The sequence below is a fragment of the Pezoporus flaviventris genome, unplaced genomic scaffold (genome assembly GCF_033815535.1).
Source record: "Pezoporus flaviventris isolate CSIRO_AGI_PZ_B2104156 unplaced genomic scaffold, CSIRO_AGI_Pfla_v1 ptg000031l, whole genome shotgun sequence".
Lineage (NCBI taxonomy): Eukaryota > Metazoa > Chordata > Aves > Psittaciformes > Psittacidae > Pezoporus > Pezoporus flaviventris.
The window spans coordinates 57,200,502-57,224,595 of NW_026892579.1; the positions used below are offsets into that span (position 1 = coordinate 57,200,502).

The 24,094-nt window shown below is 38.1% G+C and overlaps 1 protein-coding gene across 2 annotated transcripts in view; it reads left to right on the forward strand.

Annotated features, from left to right (window-relative positions):
• The first annotated feature begins 947 nt into the window (after positions 1–947).
• MRPS5 (mitochondrial ribosomal protein S5) overlaps positions 948–24,094 on the forward strand; it is a 42,597-nt gene continuing 19,450 nt past the window's right edge. For both annotated transcript variants that reach the window (XM_061461362.1, XM_061461363.1), the window contains exons 1-5: positions 948–1,076; positions 6,183–6,320; positions 16,834–16,959; positions 17,258–17,491; positions 22,431–22,465. In XM_061461362.1, coding sequence (XP_061317346.1) covers positions 1,016–1,076; positions 6,183–6,320; positions 16,834–16,959; positions 17,258–17,491; positions 22,431–22,465 — 594 coding nt within the window. In that variant the 5' untranslated portion in view covers positions 948–1,015. The remainder of the gene's footprint in view (positions 1,077–6,182; positions 6,321–16,833; positions 16,960–17,257; positions 17,492–22,430; positions 22,466–24,094) is intronic.

Here is a 24,094-nt window from a genome sequence, read left to right on the forward strand (position 1 = left end):
TTTTCCAAGTGCTCTGAAAAAGCACGAATTCTCTCCCTAGCATTCTGCTGCCTTTTCCTTCTTGGTGTAGCAATTCCTCACAGCCATAGCAGCAGGCACTATGCAGAACATATGATTTCTGCCCCACGAGGACCGCACCGAAGGGTACTTGAACTGCCAAGTCTTCCTGTTACATCTGCTGTGAGATTAGGGTCTTGAGCAGTTCCTAAAGCACATTTGATGCAGGTCAAGGGAGAAACAGACCTGCGGGGAGACTGCAAGCAGGGTTTGACAGTGCACTACTGTCAGGCACAGGGAAGCTTTGTCACAGGCAGAGCTCGTCTGCGTTACCACAGCATTTACTGGAGCCCACCTGCCATGGAATACCAGGCACGCCTCCGTGCCAATGTGGCAACGCGGAGCCACAATACAGCTGTCTGCGAGGGTACACCAAATTAACCGAGCACTGCACAGCCCACTGCACCTCAGGTGCGTGAAAACGGAATGGAACCACCGTGACAGACATCGTGACTCCTAGGGAAGCCGTACGAGCTCCAGACAAGAGCTGCCGCCCTGGTGCTCATGCGAACTTCGGGGTCGGGCAAAGCCCAGCACCGATAACTCTCCCCGCCCCGCTGCATCCATAGCCCGGTCCCGCAGCTGCCGGAGGTGGCAAGGGCAGCGAACGCGGCGGCAGCAGCACACGGCGCTCCTCTCCCCCGGCCCTGGGCCACGGGCAGCAATGACAACCGCACCCCTACGTGAGGACAACCGCACCGCCCCGGCGAACATCGGGGTCCTACGCCTGGCTTCTGCTGCGGGGCTGTTCGTCAGCTTGCCTGCTGGCCGTTAGACATGCAGCTTCCCTTTGGGAGGCGGCCGGGCGGCGGGAGCGTTTCAGTAAAGCTGCAGCTGAGCGTGAGCAGTTGGTTTTCTGCACTCAGCCCTAGCTCCCGCTTACCAGCCTGTCGCTTTTTCATCAGGCAGTGCTGGGGGCAGCAAAGGACGGTGGCCGAGAGCAGGGAAAGGGGCTAGTATGGCGGCGGCGGCGGTCGGCCGGGCGTGCGCTTTTGGCGCCTTGCGAGCGGCGTGGCGAGGTGATGGGGAGCGCATGGTACCGGGGGCACCTCCTCGGGGAGGCGGTAATCGCTTGGAGGCTTGTCTCCAGTGGGAACGGCCTGGTACAGGCGGCCTCCGCGGGACCCAGGCCCTGTGCGGTTCTCCTCAGTCTGGGGTGGTGTGGGATGTGGTGTGTGTCCACATATGTGTACACATGTGTACGCGCCTAAGCCTGGAGGGTGGGTTTGTTGCGTCCCTGAAGGCTCAGGGGAGACCTTATCACTTATCACTCTCTATAACTTGAGGTTGTAGTGAGGTGGGGGTCATTCTCTGCTCCCAAGTAACAAACGATAGGACTAGAGGTAACGACCTCAGATTGTGCCAGGAGAGGTTTAGATTGGATATTAGGAGAAATGTCTTCTCTGAAAGGACCGTCGAGCATTGGAACAGGCTGGCCAGGGCAGTGGTGGAATTACTGTCCCCGTAAGTGTTCAGAAAACGTGTCGATGAGGCCCTCAGTGATAAGGTTTAGTGGTGGTCTTGGCAGTCCCGGAGTGATGTTGGGCTTGATGATCCTAAAGGCCTTTTCCAACCTAGCTGATTCTGTGATTTGGAGCATGACCTGTTAAGGGCAACCCCCTGCGGCCTGCTGCCAGCTTGCACTGGTATGACCTCGGCAGCGCTGCTAGGGGATAGAAGGAAATCAGAGTGTGTGCTTCAGAGATCACTGTAATACTGAGATGTCTATACATATGCTTATTTGTGTTTTGTAAGCCCTGGTGATGATTCCCCCCTCTATTTTATTAATTTCAGCATGGAAGAAGTACTTTGCTGTTTTTTGGACTCCGCTCCATCTGTGAGACTTTACAGTGGTTACTGTGGCACAGTATTAAATATCTAGTGATAAGAACAACACATAGAGAAGTGGGAGCTACTCGCTACGTGTGTGGATCAGAACACGCCATAGTTTCATACATTCCCTTGTCTGTCAAGTCACTCCTGGTCCTGCAGGAGCTACACGAATCCTCTTTTATATCTAAATAATGCTAATGGGAATTTCAAAACAAACTTTTAAAAAGACTGTATTTTCCTATGTAGTATCAACCTAGTTGCTCTTGCATGTTATTCTCCTCCAGGACAGGAAGCGTAATAAATACCTCATGAAATAAGTAGCTTTACACTTGCATTGTCATCAGTGGACAAGTTTTTTGTTGTCAGTGCTTAGCAGTTACCATATTTTTTTTTCTTCACGTGCAGTAAACATGTACTTCAGATCATGAATGGGCGTTAGGCATGCAGATCTCGTTCATCATTACAGGGTTTGGGGCAGGCCAGCTGTGCCTTTGGAAATCGCTGTCAGTCATCTGTTATCAGCTATGCACCCTGCTAATAGATCTAGGTGAACCTGTCTCAGAATCCTTTATACAGCCTAGGTAGCTTGTGTGCACTTATGTTCTCTGCAAAAGTGATAATGAGCTACATGAATGTGTTTTCCAGGGGAAGCTGGCAACTGAGGTGGGAAGAAAGGCCAGATTATATTGGTAAAAGTATATTCAAGCTTGGTATTAGAACACCTGGGAGCTGAGCATATTTTTGGCTTTCAGTAGAGTATGTCCCTGTTTTCTCCCTCACCTTCGAAGGCAAAATAAATTTCTTAGCTTTTTTGTAGCTTGTACAGTCTCCTGAAAACTTCCTTGCCTCCACTCCTAAAAAAAAAAAAATAAAAAAAAAAAAACCCAAACCTAAGCAGTTAATGCATTTCTGGTCTCTTTCCTTTCTCAGGGTAATTGTTAATGAAGTGATGCCCATTCCACAGCCAAACTGCAGTTAAAGGCAGTCCTTGGCATTCAAGGACTTTTGAAAGCAGGCAAGTGCTGTTTCCTTGGTGGAGGGAAACATCTTCCCTGTCTAGTTACAGAGTATATCCTAAGAAAGAAATAATACTTCTTTCAAATGGACCAGGAAGAATAAAAGGCTGCATCTGCTCCTAAATAATTTATTAAAATAATCTGTGACTTCAGGTGTGACCCTCTAACTCTTTCTGGTTTGATTACTTTGGTGTTCCATGCTTAGCCCAGGTAGATAATGACCCTTTCCATACGCTGTGATTTTAAATTTGTGGGTTTTAGCTTGAGAAATTAAGTTCTTTACACCTAAAATTTTCCAAGGCAGCTGGAGGGTTTTTAAAAAGCAGTTTATATTTTATAGTGGTTTTGTTAAGGGATTTTCTTTTTTCTTTTTTTTTTTTTTAGTGCTGAATGTATGAATGTATGTAAAACTTTGTATTTAGCCAGCTCTTGTATTTAGCCAGCACTTTAAAAGTCAATGCAGGGTTTTAATTGTAATGTTTATAGCAGGAATGTAAGTGTCACTGAGAAGTTAATTTTATGTTAGTGCAGAGCATGGCTAAGAGAGGCGTGTCTTTTGCTGGTGGCAAGACATCAGTCCAGCACTCATGACCTGTCTTGCTTTTATGTATGATTCAGGTTTTAGATAAGAATCCCGTCATATGTTTGGAGGATGTATAGGGAATGGAGGATATAATGGATTAGCTGTACATACTTACATGTCAAAACACTGTTTTATTGAGATGTGACATTTCAGTGTTTACATTTCATAAATTTATTCTTTGCTCTCCTTTCAAAGTATCTCTTCCCTTGGTAGCAGTGTGTGTACAGAAGTGTGTGAGTATATTTTATTAAATACCAGTACTCAGTGTTTCAGACTTTGAGAATCATATAGATTTGGTTAGGTTAGGTTTTGGGTTGTTTTTTTTTTTCCCTGTCTTCCTCCTTCTTTTGTCCTGCTGCAATTCAGAGACCAAGTGTCTCATCTGATGTTTAGAATATGGTCAACAAAGCCCATAGGCTTTCCTAGACATGTAATTTTGATTGCCAGCCCGAAGCTGGTATTCTCTCACTGTGAGTCTTGTAAGTATAAATTGTTCTCACTTTAAAGAAGATTGAATCCTTAAAGAAAACAGGAGATTTGTCACTGGTTTCAGTTGAAGCCAGGATCTCACAATGGTCTTTAGCAAGTTGTTATGAGTTGTAATAGTTGGATATTGTAGTACTTTTTAAAAATAACTTTGGATCACCAGACTTCTTGAGATCAGCTGAAAGTCTTCTGACCTTTTTCTATCACACCAGTGATCATTTGGCTGTTTCTTTTTCTGACATTTGACTTTTTCCTTTTCTTCTGTTTGCTGGCCATAAAATAATAACCTAGCTCACGATGTGGTGAGCAGTAGATTTGTGTGACTCCTTATCAAGGAGTGTTGTGGATGCAAGATATCTGCATGGTTCTGAGGAAATCACCTGTACTGAAAGTAGTCAGAGACTGAGAAAATATAAAGGAGGACAGTATTGTGCATATTTGATGACTTTTTACTCTTCCCAAGCCAGCTGCTTATAGTACTTCCTGGAGACAGAATGTTGGGCTACTTAGGCTGCTAGCCTGAATCACTGCATCTCTTCGTAAGCCTCCAGATTGTTTCTTTTCATCTTTCTCAGAAAGATGTTAAAACTAAGAATTACTATGCCTTTGTATTAAAAGAAGTTTGTTCGAAGAAATTATCAGGAGATATGTTTATTTATAGGCCAACAGGAAGTATGTGAAGTGGGCAAAAGTGTGCCACCTAAAGTCACGTTTGAGGTATGACAAAATATGCAAGTGTGTGAGGAAGACAGGATTAGATATTGCCAGTTATTTTGAAGAAGTTTCCAGCTGTAGGCAACTAAAGGGTACAACAGAAAATTATAAATACTGCCAAACAGTGTGAATTTGAATTTGTTGTAGATGCATGGAGTTCTTTTTTAAAAAAATAAGCTCTTTAATTGCACACCAGTCCAAGAAATAGATTACTACCTCATGTAATTTGGGTGAAGATTATTCTCAGATGAGCTGTTAATTTAGTCTTGTAGGTGAACAGTTTGTCATTAAATGTGTATTGAAAAAAAACCCCACAAAACAGCTCAATAATTGTGCGTGCTTATAGAGTTATTATTGTCTATGTAGTTTGTACTAGGAGTGACAACTAGTTCAGTAGCAGTTTGAACTGAAAGGAAGCGTTTGAGTAGTGACTGTAGCATATTGTTTGTATGCGTCTCATACTGTGACTCAGTGATATGTTCTGCATTCTCTGTGAATTTAACCAGATATTTAAGAACCTTCTATTCCTGTTTTTGCTTTTTTGTTTCTAGGCACTTTTTATTTTGTGAAAATTGATAATTTTTCAAAAATTGTTCATGATGGTGTTTTACTGTCAACTTTAACTTTTTATAGTAGTAAATGATGATAAATTCACATTTTAAGATGACTTTGAATTTTTTTAGATCTTCCTGCTACAGGAATTGATTTGCCTAGAAGGAGCTATTATCCTGACTTCAAAAAATGGTGGTTGTTTTATTGATACTGGATGGTAACAGAACATGATAAAAGTCATGCTTATTTTCTGCTTTTAAAAACCATCTGAAAAGATTTAATTTAAATGTACTTTGGGAAGAAGTAGGGTTTTTCTATTGTCATTTTCTGAATAGCATGTTGAAAACTTGATTTCAAGACAGTATAGCCCTTTTTAGTTTCTTGAATATGCACACTGAGGTTGCTGTCAACCCATTTCTCCAAGCTGTCAAGGTCCGTTTGTATAGCAGCATGACCCTCTGGTGCATCAGCCACTCCTCCCAGTTCTGTATAACCAGCAAACTTGCTGAGGGTATGCTCTGCCCCATCCTCCACATCATTAATGATGATATTGAGCAGGATTATTGGGCTGATTTCAGATTTGGTTTTCATAGCACGTACAGTATTTTGTAGTATATTTATCACTTTCAATATTGCACATTTTGCTGCAAGGACAATATTTCTACTTTTTGGGGGTGCATTCTCACTCTATCACCAATATGTTAGAAGCCTTCTAGATTTCTTCTCTTTGTGACAATTTCCATTGCAATATTTCACCACCATAACCTCCTGCAACTTGCTTTGCACTTCAGGACAGACAGTTCAAGTTTGATTCCCTTTGGAAATTAAGCTGTATGAGTCGATACTGCTGATTTTTTCTTCTGGTGTGTATATTTGCACTAAATGCTGTTTTAAAGAAGAAAATGGCCCTTATATAAACACCTTTCTGTCTTTATTCTTAGGGTTTGCTTCTGTGCCGGTGAAAGGAAATTGTTGTTCATATTCTAGCCTGGCATGGGCTTTCCAGGCACGATGTTCCATCTCTGCCCCCTGGACTGTGACAGTAGAGCAACGCAGACAAAGCAGTTTCTTCAATACGTGTAAGTCTTGAGTTGGAGTAAAATTATTATCTGTAAAAAAACAGAAGAAGAAAAGAAAATTTTGCTTTGGAGAGATACAGTCATGAAAATCTATGTATAGTAACTTTTTTTATCTATTCTAGCTACCTGTCTCCTAAGATTATAGTTGCAACTACACCTATTTGACAGAAGTGCATGCGCGAGGTCAGTTAATTATCTTTTAACAGCAAGCAAGGGTTTGTTTCACGTCACAGTGAATCAATCCATCTAATACCCATCATTGGGTTGAGGGGGGAAGTACCTTCCCCTCTGTTTCATACTCTTTTATTAAGAATAAATTGTGTGTTTATTTTCTAAATTAATTTTGAGGCACAGGCAGGACGTACCGTTCCAGCTGTGCTGTCTCAAAAAAGAAATAACTAAAATGCAGTAATGTTTTAAACAAAAACCTGTTGACAGTGTCCTGCTAATTGTCTGGCCGGCTGCAGTTCTTTCTTCCACGTGTACTTAACGTAATTGAGAAATAGCTGTTTAAATTCACACTTGGGACTGTGAACTGAGATAGCTGAAGGGGCCATTCCACCTGTTTTGTGGCTCCTTATCCTATCCCAAAGGGGATAAGAAGGAATAGTAAGAACATAATCTCTGCAGGAGATAACTGCAGCAGTTCACAGTTCCTTGACTGTTTATAATCCATCAAATACAAGACTTCTGCAGAATCAGGCTGTCAGAACTGCTGGTGGTCTCTTCCTATTCCTGTCAACATCTAAGTGGCAGAATACTGTGTTTTCTACATTTTTAATGCAGAAAAATACAAGTTTTACTACATTTGCTAAAGAAATGGTTTAAACAGTCATGCTGGTTAGCTGTTCATCTTACTCAGTAAATTCTTATCATTGATTTCAGACAGCTGAGGGTAGGGAGGTCTTGAACTGCAAAAAGCTATGGTGTGTGAACTGGAGGTTCTGCATGGTAAAAGTTTTCTAAGGATGCTAACTGCAGAAAAATATCATGTAGAACTTTTTCTTAGGCACCCAACCAGTCACAAGAGATGAATATGTAAGAAGCTAAGCACTGTTGTTATTTTGTTTATCTTAAATTTATAATTTAGCATTGCAAGTGATTGCAGTGTGATTACAGTTTGTAGGTTAGATTGTTTCCTTAGTTATGCCTGTGTTCATATTCATGAAGTCTAGATGAGCTCTGTTTTAGCAGAAAGTTTGCCAGCTGTCTTGTTAGATGACTTAATGAAAAATGTTTGTTAGACGACTGAATTAAAATGTTTGTTGTGATGGCACCTGCATTGTCTGAATTAACAAAATTTTGAACAAGTTATATTTAGGCAATCTACCTGTAACTATTGGCTTAATAAGACGTAACAACTTGGAAGAATATAAGTGTGCCTCCTTTACGTATTCATCAGATTCAGAAGATTGAGGGTTTCTATTTCAAAGCACAGTCTAAGCACGTTTTCTCTTACAGAATTAAAAAAAAAAATCTTCAAAATTCAAATGGAGTAGATAGTAACAGTATAAATCATTCATATCCTCTAGCAGTGTAGTTGCTTCAGAAGTAGTAACATTAAAAATGCAGATATGACCATTTTATGTGAAACAATTTTCAAGTGAAATGTCAATCAAATGACAGGCTCTTTGTGACTGAGAAAGGTGACCATTCCTTTCTTTCTCATTAGTGAACGTTTATTTCTCTTCCATCATACCTATAAGAATATTAACATGCTCTTGTTAGTAGGCACATCTGTAGCTTCAACGTAACTATTAAAACAGTTTAACTCATTCAAATTGACAAAATTAATGTAAATAAGAGGAATGGCAACTACCCTAGGCACTCTGCGATCCTTACCTAGATAGTTGTCTCCTGCAACTCTGAGACAGAAATATACATGAGTTTATTCTTGTCCTATGACATATTTAAGTGAGTTTGTAATGAAATAATTTTAAATGATCTTGTTATCCCAGGCTTAGCTTCTGTTCCTCCTTTTTGCTTTCCATTGTCCCCACTATGGGAAACAGGTTGGTTTCCATTTACTTAAGAATTTAGAGATGCTTATTTAGAGATGTGGAAGGGCCTGAGGTTTTTCAGCTCATGCTTTAAAAATATATAACTTCCTCTGAAAAATCTTGCCTCCTTTTTCAGTGTGTCTCAGTAGCCCTGGTATTTGCAGATAATGTCTTTATTGTGCCTGTTTCAGTCCAACTTTTGTCTGAGAGGATAGGGAGATCAGTTTTCCTTAACTGTCAGTACATTCCTGGGCTGTCATTCTTCAAAGAAGCGGAGGTACACACAGATGTATTTGCCTCCCAGCTATAAGAGTTATCTTTGATCCCAGTCATTCAAATCAGCTAGCATAATTTTCTCAATATCTGTTGTGTATCCAAGTGTATATGAAAATAACGAACTTTTATTTAATACTGTGACTATATAAAAATCATGCTTTCCAAATCAGAGTATCAATTCCATTAGCCTACCCTTGGGAACAAATGAAAAGACAAACTTAATTTCTCTGTTGCTAGGTGATACATCCTCTTAGTTAGAATACAGAGTAAGGAATAGGATGATTTTTTTCAGAGGTTATAGAACTAGATTGTAATGATCAAGGGAGAATCATTCAGGCCAACAATATAAAATCATACACACAGTAACATGTTTTGTCTCTAGAGGCTTTGCACACTGGAGGCAATTGTACTTGGTATAAATCTCTGTTCTTTCTTGGAAACATCAGCTCCTGAAAGCCCGCTCCTTTAAATTACATTTTACGTTAAATTTTTGTAGGGCTGTGTGAATTTGCTTTGTATTATATTGTTCATTTTTTTTCTGCTTAATTTGATCACAGTGATTTTTATTTTTTTTATTCTTTAAGTGTGAACACTCCAGATAAGTAATTAAGGAGTTACCATGTGTTACTGTCATTGGTATAATATGAAGAGTTCTGATGTTTCAGCATTAAATGTTATAAAGAGATCCAAATATACAACTGCCTTTTTTTTCTTTTTTTTTTTTATTTTTACAAGGGTGGTGCCTGTGTGTCAAAGAATAGTTGGTTAATTGGAGGCAGAGAAAGGGGAGTGAATGTTAAATGCCTTACAGTTAGTTGTACTTAATGGGGAGGGCTATTTTATTGGGTTTTGCTATGTTGCTGTGCAGTGTGACTTTTGTGAAGGTGCTTGGCCTCTGGTTTTCATTTAGTTTTAGGGCAGTGATGTTTTGTTTACAAACCTCACCCAAATCTTTTCTTCGTATCCCTCTGGTGACGCTAAGGCCGCTTTAGTAATTAAAGCAACCTTCAAAACATAGTGGCATTTACAACAGCATCTGTTAGCTAAGTTAAGGTCTTATTTTTTTAATAAGTTGCTACGAAGAAAACCCCCATAATTTCTCAGATGTTTGTCCAGATAATTTAGAGCAATTTTGGTTCCTTCTTTAAGACAACAAGTTTTTAGTCTGTCAACGACTAGGTTTGTAGATGGCTTTATTCAGCACTTGAATTGTGGCTAACTGGAAAATCTCATGTCTACAGCTTCCTGATGACATTGTGATAAAGTGTCAGTTTTGACAAATGTGAAATTCTAATTCCAAGTACACTGCGAAAGCGTGCTTAGGGTTTGCAGTTAAGTGGAGAAATGCACTAAGTCTGTGGAGCAGTATGGATGCATCTTTCAGAATAATATTTTCTAGCTCCAGAGGTTTTGTTGTACTACCATAATATGTAATACAGACATCTCTTGGCGACGAATGTGCAGACACACCTAAACTAATTTTTTAATGCAATCCAGATAATGGGAACTTTAACTTTTTTATATTATATTCTTCAACTTCTGTGATTAAGAAGGTAGCCCCTAAAGCTTCAGCCTTTTATTAGCAAAATCAAACAGAAGCCAGAAAATTTGTTCCTAGATTAGGGTTTTTTTCTGTTTCAGTCCTGTGGCAATTCGGTTAGCAGTGAGAAGTAGAAATGAGCTTAAGTTTTCAGCAGATACATTACAGATATGTGCAGTTCTAATTTTTAGTCTGTGAAGATTACCTAAAACCATCTTAAATCTGTCCCATGATTCTAATCTTTTACATAGCCTAATGTTCCTCTTTGTTGTATTGCAGTAGTCCTTGTCTTTCTTGGAACATTTTCAATGTCCATATTCTTGCAGTGCATGAGACACCACCTGCTATCCAAATTAATTTTGAGTTATTCAGTAGAAGGCTGTCTAGACTGAATGCTTAATATTCTTCACTATTTCTAGGTTTGTATAAAGGCCCTGTAGAACTAACAGATAATATCTGCAGAAGATGACATCTTAAGAGGCTGGAGGCAGAGTTATAAAGAAGAGCACGTGCTTTGTTAAAGTAGCCGCCCATCACTTGCAGGGGTGGGAGGAATTTTTTCTTTTCATTATCTTTCAGCAGAACTTGTATCAGATGTACATCATACACGTCCATTTAGAATGTAAGAGGTGCCTTGCAGTTGAGCAAACCAATGTTTTGAGTGTGTCACTGAGGAAATTCAAGAGTAATCCAGCATTATGTATCATTTCTTATGGACCTACACTTTTCTGCTTGCAGATTGAGGTTGGACACGGAGTCAAGAAACTATGATGTCACATGATGGCAGCCAGTTGCAGTTTGGTGATAAAGGAAGTAGCAAGGGCAGTTCTTGTTCAGGATGAGCACACTGATTTTGACAAAACTACTTTTGAATCTTTTGGGGATATTATGTAGGCTGATGTGATTTAAACACTGGTTCCCAAAAAGATTTTAATTGTAAATTTTGATTTCCCATAATGGATATATACATCACCTGCAATGATGGTGGTAGAATAATTAATTTTCTGAGATCAGCAGCATGCAGTTTTAACAAAATACAGCATTTTAAGTTTTACAGTGATACAGCACCTTGGCATGTGACTGAGGATTCCTTTCATGGTGTACTTCACCAGAACTAGCAGGTTTATGCATCAGTCAGTTCTACTGAAAGGTAGAACTGGATGTGTAGCTTTACCAGAGGTTTGTAAGTTTTGATAATATTTCTGAACAGCATTTTAGTCATTGCTGTATTCCATTTTTCAAACTGAGGAAGCACCTGACCATAGTTCTTTTTGGCCTTGATAATTAGTTTTGGTTAAATTGATGAAAGAGTGCTAAAATATTGTTGTGATCTGTTGTCAAAAATAACAGAAGTATAGGGTAAAAGCCATCAAGGGTTTTAAGAAAAATTAGCTACTATTGGGCTTTGTAGGTTTCTGAAGAAAGCTGTCATTTTACAAGAAAAGCCTAATGTTTAAAACTCCTGTAGACTATTTCAGTTAGCTCTGATGAGACAGGGTTGCAGTTGTCTCTTTTGAAGAGATCATAAATTGGAATAATCCAGCTCTGCCTGTTCCTCTGTGATGAAGCTGCTTAATAAATTAGTTTCATCATATCAGCACCATGATAAAAACTCCTGTTTGATGAGATATCAGTTTATTGGCAGTGAAGTTGTCACTAAGAACTTGTTTAATTTAAAAGTGAGTGGATTACTCTGTTCACTTTAATTCCAATAGTAGATAACAGCTACATAGTAAAAGTTTTATGAAGATTAACTTCATTATATTTCTGGACTCTCAGCACATCCTGCTTTAGAAACATGACTTAATATTAATTGTTCATGAACGCTGTCAGAATGACCTTTCTCTTGAGGCTTTGCCTGCTCAGAACAAATACTGAAATGCAGTTCTTAGTAGTGAAGAATTTGTTTCTAAGCTGTCTGGGACATGAACAGACTTTTCACTGTCTACTATACAGTTGCATAATTCTTAACAGAGATGGACATCCTTAAAATGCTAGCCATAATGGTAGACTTTTGAAAGTACGACTATGGCAGAGAATAAGAACGGGTATGGGTTTGTTTTTAACATCTTGCAGTGATGTCTTGTTCTACAGTGAACCTCAAAGGCAGAGTTGTACAAATAAGTAATATATTGTTTTCCCTGTTCTCATCCAATTTCAGCTATACCTAGAGAACAGCTCTTAGGGCAGGCCCATCATTTGCTTTCCGTACCTGTTTAATGCTTGGCCTATTCTTTTCAGTCCTCAGTGATCCCAGTTGTGGTAAGGTGATAGAAATGTGTGTGTTCTCTAAGAACTTACAGAATCCATACTGTTCTTTCAGAAATGTGTTTCAAAATCGACAGATACTGAATATGAAAATTATACCTTAGAGTGATGTCTTAGAGCAGTAAAGTAAAAATGAACTTCTAGAGTGTGAGAAAAACCTCACCTCGTCAGACCAAATGCTCATTTAACTGAGCATCCTGTCTCCAACAGCAGTTCATGCTATTGGAAGAAACTAAGACTTGGATGAGCATGTAGAGATGCTTTCTTAGGAAAACCTCACAACCTTCAGTGATTTGCAAATGGATTTTCTTTTTTTTTTTCATTTATTTCACTTCTAGGTGGCTTGAAATTGGCTGCTTTTGAGCCCATGTAAATGTTCTGACTAGAGCATCTTCTCTTTCCTATGGATGGGTAAGCATGTGTTCTTCAGGGAAGACAAGGTCAATGAAATGCCCTCTGCACCTGAGTATAGTGAGGCTTCTGCAGTTTGGTTCCTAGAGGAGTTGATTTTTAAGCCTTTAACCTCCTTCTGAGAAAAAATGTCTCCTTGTGGTCATTAAGCAGCTGAATCTAGACTGCGTAATTTATCATGCAATTTGTAATAGATTATGTAAGCAGCAGATTTCCTTTGCAGATGCTCTTCTACGTTTCTTGAGTGTGAAGTATTTTTTCCAAATCTTTTTTTTTTTTGTTCGGAGATGGCAAACCCACTGTCTAAAGAAGGCAAGGGGTTGAAATGCCATACCTTTTTAGAATTTGTCTGCTAATAAAAGTGTGTATTCCAGGCTGAAATCTGAAAGAGAATGTTAGTGATTGAAAAGACCTCAGTGAGTTCCTTAAGGTAATACAGATGTATAGATGCAACAGCACTAGTGGGCAACAGCACTTTGAAAGATGCGTGTTTATTGTAACATGTTCATTAGCCTTTTTATTATATAATTAATATTAATGTCTTTGGATTTCCACTGCTCTGATGCTACAAGACCATTTGTCATTAAAAAGCTTAAGGAAAAATTGCTTGTAAGTAGAAGTGAGCCTACTTATAAAATTGATTATTTCTTCTGCTTTTATTCCCTTTAGTTTTCCAATTTACTGCTACTTGTCTTTCTCTGTAGTTCATATTCTAAGCAAGCTGGGAACTCATCTTGCAGTAGGCAAAGAAATCTGCTGTTAATCTTTGTTTATCATGATCTAGGATACGGTTTTCTGGTACAGTTTAAAGCGAGTCTTTTCAGTAATAGTTGTGAGTTACTGAGGTGTGATCTAACACTCATCTTCCTCTGAAGTGTGCCCTGGGACTCTCAGGTTCCTGAAATTGAGGGACAGTCTAAAAAGACATGAAATCAAATCCTTTTCAGAATATTACAAACATCTTTTATGTGGGTTAAGAAGAATGGAATGGTGTCATGCAGACTTACTATTCGCAGTTGTTAGCAATCAGCTTGCATAAAGAATGCTCTCAGCAAAATTAAATAGTGGATCTTTTTCTAACTTATAAAATTTTATATATGACACATTTTTTTGTATTTCTTTTTTCAGTTAGTAGCTATGGACCTTTTGGTAACTGAGTAGAAATGTGGGGGCTTTTATGACAGGGTCTATTTTAGTTCTGTAGGAATGCATGCAAAAATCAAAGTTTAAAAAGGCAAAATAAAGGCCATAAATCACTAAGAGATTGCATGCCTTCAGAGCATTTCTGAGCATTTACAAATGCAAAAAGGAGTACAGCAATCCCCAATTCTGTTTTGGGTTTTATCCACTACAGTTCATTTCTCCTGCCTATGTATGTGCTCTTGAATCATTTTCGCGCTTTGCTGCCAAGTCAGATTGATCTTTCTTATGGTCAGGGGTTTTTTTGTTGTTGCTGTGTTGTCTGTCTATTGTAAGCAGTATCCCCACCATTGTAATCTTCTTGACTGCACCCTATCCTTTCCATATTCTGTTCTTGTCACTTTGTCTTGAAATCAGTGTGATATCTGCCATCTTACAAAGAACTCTCGGCTCTGCAGCCTGCAGGCTCCTGATGTTTCATTAAATGCAGCTGCTTTCCAAGCACATGATGGTATTATTATAGACTGATTAGATGAACTGCACTTTGCTACCGAATGTGACGTTTTCATCTGGTCTTAATTTTGTCAGAAGTTGTGCAATGCTTGAGGCCAAAACTTGACTCAGTCTGACCTCATCTCGCGGGATCTGTTGGCATTGACTGATCTCCTTTGGTAGAAAACAATCTCCTTTTGCTTCTTTCCTCTATTGGGATTAAGTGATCTTATCATACAGATATTTAGAATACAGCTCAAAGTGCTGGAGGTTTTTTGAGTGTATAACCAGCTCAGGAGCTCTCTGTTCATGTGTCTCAACTGCTTGTTGCTGCCCCTGTGCAGCCTCCTTGTAGCTGTTACAGCTCTTCATGAGGCCACATGAACTGCAGCAGATTGGGGAACTGTTCCAGCTTAAAAATAACCTGGCAAAGAAAATGTAAATACCTGTATTGTAATTCCAAGTTTCCAGGCTAGCAGGATTATCATGAAGAAAAATAAATTGCTAGTTACACAGTGTTTTCTGAATAAGCTAAGAAGCTTAACATGATAGATCATTAAACTTCCAACTCATGCAAGAATCCTGTAGTCCACTTTAGACCATCAAAAGCTGCATCATGCATTACCTACTTACCACCGGTCTTTTTTTGACTCAGCTTTAATGCAGTGTCATCTTAGGGTAATATTCACTAGCTGTAGACAGCCTAGTACCTATCACCATTTGACCTTTATTGAAAGTAACATGTTGAGTCAGCAGTTAGGTTTTTCTGTTTGGTGAGTTCTGTGCAGCAGAAGATTTTTTTAATTACTATTATTTATTTAGCACACAGATACATGCATCAGTTTGTAATCAGCTGGAAACTTTCTTTAGTGGCTGACAGTTTAGATGCTGTTTTCAAGCCATTTGATACATTTACTGTTGATGGGATTTTTTTAACCATAAACCTGTGTATCTTAGGGCTCACTTGAATGCCTAGAAAAGATAAAAATTTCTTTTCTGAAGTGACTAAAGCCTACCCAGGAGCAAATACAATTCTTGCCTCACAGCACATGGGAGCTGTGATAAATGCTGTTATCCATGGGCATTTCTGCTTGTCTATATTACACTTTCTCCACTTGTCTGTAATACAGCTGAAATCTGTATTATACATGTATTATATATTATGTTATTTGTGTATGTAGTACTTTCTAGGCTATTCTGCTGTTGTCCATCTTGAGGGAATGCTGGTTTGTAGCTTTCTGGCCTTGTGTTGTGTGTCCTTCCTTGTGCACTTGCTTTCCTAACGTACTGAGCTTTGGTTATTTGATTCAGGATTGAACTTCTCAAAAAAGAATCACAGTTAGAACCATAGAATAGCTTGGGTTGGAAGGGACCTTCAGAACTCATCTAATCCAACCCCCTTGCAATCAACAGGGACATTTTCATCTAGATCAGATTGCCCAGAACCACATCAGCCTGGCCTTAAAGTCTCCAGGGATAGCACATATACCACACAGTTCTGTATCCCACTTTGAAAAGGACTTTTGGCTGAAAAGATGGGTGTCATATCTTTGTATCTTAATACAAACTTACTCAATAAAAAAATAAACTTGGGCATTTAGTGATACCTCTGGAAATCTTGGATAGCTCATGGCCTTCACCATGTTGTCAGCATAGCAGAGCTTCCCCAGTTTCAATGCATTTGCCAATCTGTGATCAGGACTCTTATGTGCATTAATCTAGCAAGCATGAAATGCTGATGGGAAACTGTAGCTATTTGAGCATAGTTATTTTAATTCCCTTGGTTAAAAGCATTTGCTGATTTTTTTTTTTTTGCCCGATTTCAAATAAACAAAATCAGTTTCTAATTAGAGAAGACGAGATTTAAACTGCCATAGTAACGTTGCCCCTGGGTGAAACACAGCAGCAGATTTATGTTGTTGGTTAACTTCTTGTGTTTTGTGGCTTTTTAAAGCAGGCTAATCCTTGGATAATTTTAGGAGTGATTCAAGTTGGCTGTCATTGATATTTGTCCTTGGATAAGTGCTTACAGGTGTTGTTGCAGAGTTCTAATGAATTATTTTCTTTTAATGACTTGGGAATTAATAACCTTACTGATTACTGGTTAGGAATGTTTGCCTTCAAAGGATTTTCAAAATCGATTTAAAAACCCATGCACCTGCCTGTGTGCCTACCCGATCTCAGTCATGAGTAGAGGCACATCTCTGCACCAGATGTGTATACATAGAGAATCACTTAACAAGGCAGTAATCCTACAGCATAAATCCCAGTGAAGGTCAAACAAGGGTTAACCTTTCAGGTTTGGGTTTTTTTTTTCTATGTTCAGCTTCAGTTTCCTATATAAGCTATACTTGTACAATGCTTATGAAAGCTTTTTTTATTTCAGTGACAGCTGATGAGCTGTGGAAAGGAGCTTTGGCAGAGACTGGTGTGGGAGTAAGGAAAGGAAGAGGAAAGAGAAGGAAGAAAAAGCTAAGGAAGAATCTGAATAAAGGCCAGGCGATTGGTGAAGGTAGATTCATAAATAAGGGGTTGAAGACATGTCTTGACCTTTTCATGTATAATGTTTCTTGATTTAATAAATTGACAAATTGCTGTTAATTTCTTTGGTGTCAGAACTGCTTGATATATTTTTGTCTTTTTAAAAAAAATCCTGATTGTTTAATGTGTCCTTGGTTTTGAAATACAAATTCTGTATCATAAAACACACTTGAAATATGCGAGAACCTTCCGTTTTTATCGCATTTTTCCAGTGTGCAGCATTTCACTCTTAATCTGGCATAAACCATGTTTTTTCTGTTATTTTTAAGGACGGTCTGGATTCCTCTGGCCTGGTCTTAACGCTCCTGTGATACAAGGTGGGAAAGTCCAGGCAATTAGCCAAAGAAAAAAAGAAGAACGAGAGAGAATTCAGTCTGAACTTATTCAGCAGAGGGATACCTATGAGAAGAGAAAAAAAATGAAAATTAAGAGGCTGGGAGGTTGGAGTGGAAAGTGTTGGGGAGGTGTCATCCTGGATCCTCCTGACCCAGGTCCTAATGGAGGTAAGAAAACTGATTATCTGTCTTAGTCTTACTTTTGTCTTTCTGATAAGGGGCTTGGAACAAGTGAGATCAAGGCTTTTTCTACAAATGAAAATTGATTTTGTACTTCTGTTTTACATGCCCATTCATGAAGCAAGGCAGCTAAATCAAAGAACAAGTGTTAACACAAGTGAAACTTGCTAAATCACAGCTAATATAGCTGTTAGACTGTATATTATAGACTGTAGGATGTTATATTATATTGCATTACAGTGTAACGTACCATGCTGTAGACTGTTACAGGAGTCTTGAAGCACGGAAAGAGTTTTTCTGTTTTCAACAATTGGAGTATGAACTACAGCCATGTTTTGGGTTGTTTGTGTTTTTTTTTGTAGCTTCTTAAAGGATCCTGTGGGATTAATCAGGCTTTTTGTCTTAGTTCAGATAATGAAATGTGGTTAAAGATGATGTAGTTTGAATGTAGCTAGTAGAATATATTTATTTGCTGCTGGTTAAATACAGTGAAACTGGAAGTCCTATACTTAGAGTGCTGACCTTAACTTTTTTTTACAATGCTCTGATTCAAACCACTAGAAATTCTGTAGTAGCTTTGTTTAACATTTAGAAACCTAATCCTTTTCAACTGATTAAATATGGAAATGAGTTGTTACTCAGCTGAGTTTTTCTTGTAATGCAGTTAATGATGCTTAAAATATTTAAACATTTTAAGTGTTTATTGTTGTCTTTCATTAGGCTTTTCTAGTAAGATGACCTAAGACAGTTGATTTTTATTTTTTTTCCTAGCGCTGTTGTTTCAGGGTTGTTGCAGTCATTGTGAGTGTTAAGCTTGTTAATATTTTTGGAGCTATTTTTGCCCAGGAATATGTTCTCCCAGTGTAAGCTTGGATCTTGGAACATATGTTGCAACAAGTCAACATAAATGGGAAATTACGTGCATATAATCAGAATTATATTGTTGTTTCACCTTGCAGTCACCTTTGTGCCTCAGTCTTCCTGATGCTTTGTGTTGTTTCTTTTCTGTCTGTGAATATTATCTGGTTACATTCTATTGGACATTAACTAAAAATTCAACCATGCTTTGAGCTGAGCCATAAGGTAGTGACGGCATTGTCCTTCCAGTGTGATCTATTGCCTTTGTCCATGTAGATTGAAGTTTTTGTGGCTTTATGCTTTATAAGCTAATGCCATTATTATTATCTACTACTTCTTTGTTCCCTTCTCAGGTTTTCCATTCCTGTAGCTGGTACAGATGTTTCTGTGGCTTGTGTCACTGTAGCGTCTGAGATACATGGTTTCCCTCAGATTTACCTTGTGCATTTAAGGAGAGTTTGCCTGCCAATCTGTTCAAATATTTTTTTGATTGTCTTCAGTTTTAAGAGCAGTTAATTCTATTTTAATATCAGCATAATGCTTTAGTATACAAATGAAAGATTTCCTATAATTACTTCCCCGTGTTTCATTTTATTACCTTGACAGCAAATATTCCACGGAAGGCAGTGACGTAACAGTGGACTTGGCAACCGTCGCAGAATCTTACAACTGAAAAATAGATGATTTGAGAAATTAATGAATTGTTCCAAATTCCCCATAATTCAGTGGTGGAATATATAGAAAGTTGAGAAAACTTCATATTTCTAGTTTCATACTTTGAACACAAGACTGTGTTGTTTTAAAATTTAAATCTATTTTCAAGTAGTTTATTCCACTAAAAGAAGTGGCAGCTGTTGCAAACAACATTTATGCACATAGGAATTTTATCTTCCGGTGTTTTTATTGATTTTGCTTTTGGCTGATACTGTTGGTGTTGATTACTTGCATTAAAGTTGGCTGTGTGGAGGCTGTAGTAAAGTTGTGCCAAAAAGAGGAAAGGGTAGTACAGTCAAAATAGGCAAATCAAGCTGTCAATTTATATTATAAATTTGCTTGGGAAAAAACAGTTTCTGATCAGTATGCACTGATTTCCTTTTCATCTGCTACAAATTTTGAGGATTTTCTGCTCCCCATAGTTCTTTCTGCATCCTTTTATTTAGGTAATTAATGATTTTGCAGGGGATCTGGGACATTGACACTGGGAAGGTGTTAGGAGGAATAAAACAAATGAATCCTTTTGAGCTGAGACTATGGCATGGATTCCCTGTTGTCTAAGTAAGAATGAGTTCCGAGATTCTGCAGTTCAGCCCTTCCTAGTATTCTGATACTAGAATCTCTAGTAACAATTGGAGGTTGAGCATAAGCTGCAGCTTCCCTTCAGCAGCATTCATATTTTCCAGTGAAAATGGGTCCAAGAAGCTTGTAGAAACCTCAGTGTTGTTAGCCTTCAACATCTGACAAATTTGGTTGAAATTGACCAGTATATTAAAAAGAAAGAGATAATTGGGGACATACTGTGATTATATACACTTCATTCTTTCAGAGGGATCTTCTTCCACTGCACCTCTAATTATTGTGCTAACTAGGAGCAGAGAAGGAACAGTATTGTTCCATTGGAAATAAAACCAATTTTCTTTCAAGTTTACAGTATGTCTTTGCAATTGAAGAGGCTTCAGAGAGGAAACAGGGTACCTGCTGATATTCGTATACTGTGAGCTAGAGCTCTGCTTCTTGTAGATTAACAGATCTCTAGATTATGCAGGAATGATTGTGTTTATAATTGTCTTGGAGGTTATGCGTAAATAATAAAGCAGTGTTGGTGAAGGAGTGAGTCCCCAGTTCTTCATCGTTCTTCACCATTTTACTGTTTTCAGCTTTAATCCAAAATCCCACTGTAGCTGCACCAAATAAAATAAGTATTAACTGCTTTCATTAACGCTGGTCTCCTATGTTCCACTGAAATGCTCTTGTTCATGAGATAAATTGGAAAAGCAGGAGGTTGGAAGGGTCTCTGATCTGTTCTGGTTCTTATACCAAGATGTTGCATTTTACTTTGTTGCTTTCAAGTCACTAATTTTTCCCACAGCCAAGCTGATAATAGGATACTCCTTTTGGAAAATGCATCTGTGTTAAAATACAGATCAAATATAAGTATGCTCTCAATTGCATGAAAGGAAACAAATATAGTTGCAATTTATATTCAGGTGTTTGTGTGGTCATCGGGTTTTGAAACAGAAACTCAGAGAAAATAGGATCTTTTTGGCACTATCTGTGATATGCAGCCTTTCTGCCTGCTTCTCTAAAATGGAGTTTGAGAAATGCTGATGGAACTGCTGAAAGCCAAGCCCAAGGGATTTGCTTGCTGACAATTCTTACAGTATGTGTCAGGGTGAAGGCCTATGGAGAGGATCTGAGTGGACCACAGTTTGCGCGGTTTTGTGCTCTCCTGTTTGACTTACTGCCTTTGAAGGCAGTACATGTCATGCCCAGAGCTCTCCAGTATTCTTGCTCTTCTCCCATTCTTCTCCCTGCAAGGTTGTAGGACATTTCAAAAACATCTTATTTTGAAGTTTCTTCTTCTGACAGAGCAGAAGCTTAGTAACTTTTAGTGCAGTGGAAAGGATATGTTTACCACTTAGGGCTGAATATATAATGTACACCTGAACTCTGTGTCTGGTGTTTCATTAGCACTGTGATGAAAAGACTTGAACATAGATGTGACATAAAAGTGATCTTTATTTTACAGTACAAAATGCCTTAACTATTACTAGACAAAATAAATGGTGCTGTAATTATCTTTGATTGCAAAGACATTTTTTTCAGGCAGATTTTGAAATTGAAGGGGGGGGGCAGGAAAGTCTGGCTATGTGATACATGATTATTTGAAGTGGCTGTATATTGTTTTGTGTTATCCTCCCCTTCTTGGTACTTCACAGAAATATGTATTAAGAAATACTTGCAATTTCTTTGTATCTTGCTGATACAAGTTTCAGAATATTCTGAATAATATTGGATAATACTTAGGTCGTTATGGAAGTGACTAATTTGGTGATTTACTTTTTTCTTTTTAACCATTTACAGCCTTTGCTCAGTGGGTATGAAATTTGGGGTTCATTTGCAGTTTTAGAGCAGTATTTAGGGAAGGAAAGCAGTTTACTCTGCCAGCCAGTGAAAACCCAAGACGTTGTTTTCATAACATATTGTGGATGGTTATTTTTCAAGGCATTTCTGCAGCTGTTAAGAATGAGGAAGAATATCGGATATAATATAAAAAAAATGCTTCAGTGTAAGTGGTGAGTTGCAGTGATTTCCAAAAGAAGGATGTATAGCTTAGCTTCTGATCAAAATACTCAACAGATTCTGGGGATGTCTCAGTTTTTCTGTCAACTTTGCTTTCTTTGTGATGTTCAGAGCAAGCAGTTAAATTTGTATGTCTTGCTGTACCATTTAAAAAGTGATTATTTTTCTTCCTGTGTGCTTCTCTGGTTATTTAGATTGGACAGTCCTTGGAGAGTGTTTCCATCTTAATTCTCTGCATGTATGGTACTTAAAAACATCAGATACTGATTGCAGTTGGAGGTTGGGGTCCCTAATGAAGCACAATGAATGCATTTAGCAGTTGTTATCTCTTAATTATAACAAGCTGTATTGTAATAACAAGCAGTATTAAACTTCTGAGAAGTTACCATTTAACTGGATTTTTTTTAACTAGTTTTCTTCACATAAGTGGATTTTACTGAAGGAATTAATAAAACCCAAACCTATGCTTTATAAATATGAGCTATATGCTGTTTTTCAATGGCCTTATTCTAAAAGATTGAATGATTGAGTGAATGGTGTCAAGTAAAAAAAATGTATTTGAGGTCTTTTTAAAAAGAAGCAACTACTAAAGCTCACTTTAGATACGTTTGTTCAAATTATTCTTAACTTTTCTACTTACTGCTGAGATTAATTTATAAATTACAGTTACATAAAAATTGTGTCCTTTTTAAATTATACCACCTGCAGAGAGCTGTGCTGTTAGATAAGTAATACAAGGAAATGTAATGCCCTATTTTCCTTCCAACAGAAACTTATGAAGATTTTGAAACAAGAGTCATTGAGGTAAGCATTACAAATCTTTTTAAGGACTTCAGATAATTGTCACTATTTTATATTGAGCTTGCAGTTATTTAAGTAGCCTTTGCCAAGTCGATCTTACAGCAATAGGAATTAGTCTGGTATTTTGTATCAGCGGTCATTTATTTCTTTGGGGCCTTATCTTCTCTGTTGAGCAAATGATATATAGTTAAAAGGTAGTTTTGAGTATCTCTGAAATGGCAAATGCCTGCAAGTAAAGCTTTAATAGTTCACAAACAACTATAAGAGGGAAAACATTACCGTAGTAAAGAGGTAGCGTTATTTCTCAGGCAAAACTACAGGTAGGAAGTTGTATAACTCTGCCTGTAAAACAAAGAATTAAAGAGGTGGGGAGCAGTTGCACAGGGCAGAGAGTGAGTAGAATAGAAATCCCATTTTGTGTGCCTCTCAAGTAATAACACTCACTTGTCCTAGATGTTTTAACTTATTCTATCTTCTGGGAAAAAAAATACTGTTAAATTTCATATGATCGATGATGGTCCAGCTCTCTATCCAGATCTCACTATAAGGTCACTCTACCAGTGAGGAAGTCCACAGTTCCTCCTAATTTAGCATCATTGGCAAATTTTCTTAATGTGCATTCCAATCCTGCATCCATATAATTTATAAAAATATTAGAGTACTGGCTCTAAAACTGAACCCACTGGTGATAGGCTGGCAGCCTGAAGTAACCCCATTTACTGTAACCCTTTGAGCCAGACTTACCAGCTAATTGTTAACCCGGTTTATAGACATGTCTAGCCATATGCTGGACATCTTGTCCATAAAGATACTGGGAGAGACAATTTCAGAAGCTTTGCTAAAATCAAACAAAATCCCAATCTGTTGGCTTTCCTTGGTCAACTAGATGGGTGATCTTATCATAAAAGGAAATTAAGTTAGTTAAAGATGACTTTTCCCCTTGTGAACCCATGTTGGCTATGACTAATTGTGTAAACTTGTCACTTTAGAGCATTCTCCTGTTGTTTCCTTACCTACAGCTGAAATTGCCTGTTAAATTTATGTTCCTTTCAGGATTGTAATCAGAACCTTCATTTGCAACTAATACTTAACTGCTTTATTATTGAAAAACTATGCTAGTCTAGCTGCTGCTTGGAGAAAAAGACACCTCTCATTTCTAATTATCATCTGAGAGCCAAGGTCTTAACCTGAATCAATATACGTTCTGTGATAGATACACATACGTGTATCTTTGCTTAATATGAACATTGACAGGCTTTTATCACTATGAAATTGTCTGTCTATTGAGTTGTTACACAGTTTTATATTCATAGAGATGACTGTTCATCACTTTACTCATTACTACAGCTTAACTTACCAAACACATCTGTGAAACCTTACCTGTACTTTTAGCCAATATTATGTCGTACCTATGTCCATATGAGGTCTTTGTTCCAAAGAATCTATCTGTGTTTTGAATTTCTATTTAGTTTCACTCACAGTGTGTATCACTTTGTGTTCTACTACCAAAATGATGCCTTTTTTTGGAGAGGATCACACTCTCTCTGTTCTCTATCATGCACTGTCATATACTGTTCCAAGAACTGATTTTCCTTCATGCAAATCCTTTGTTTGACAAAACTGGGTTTTAAT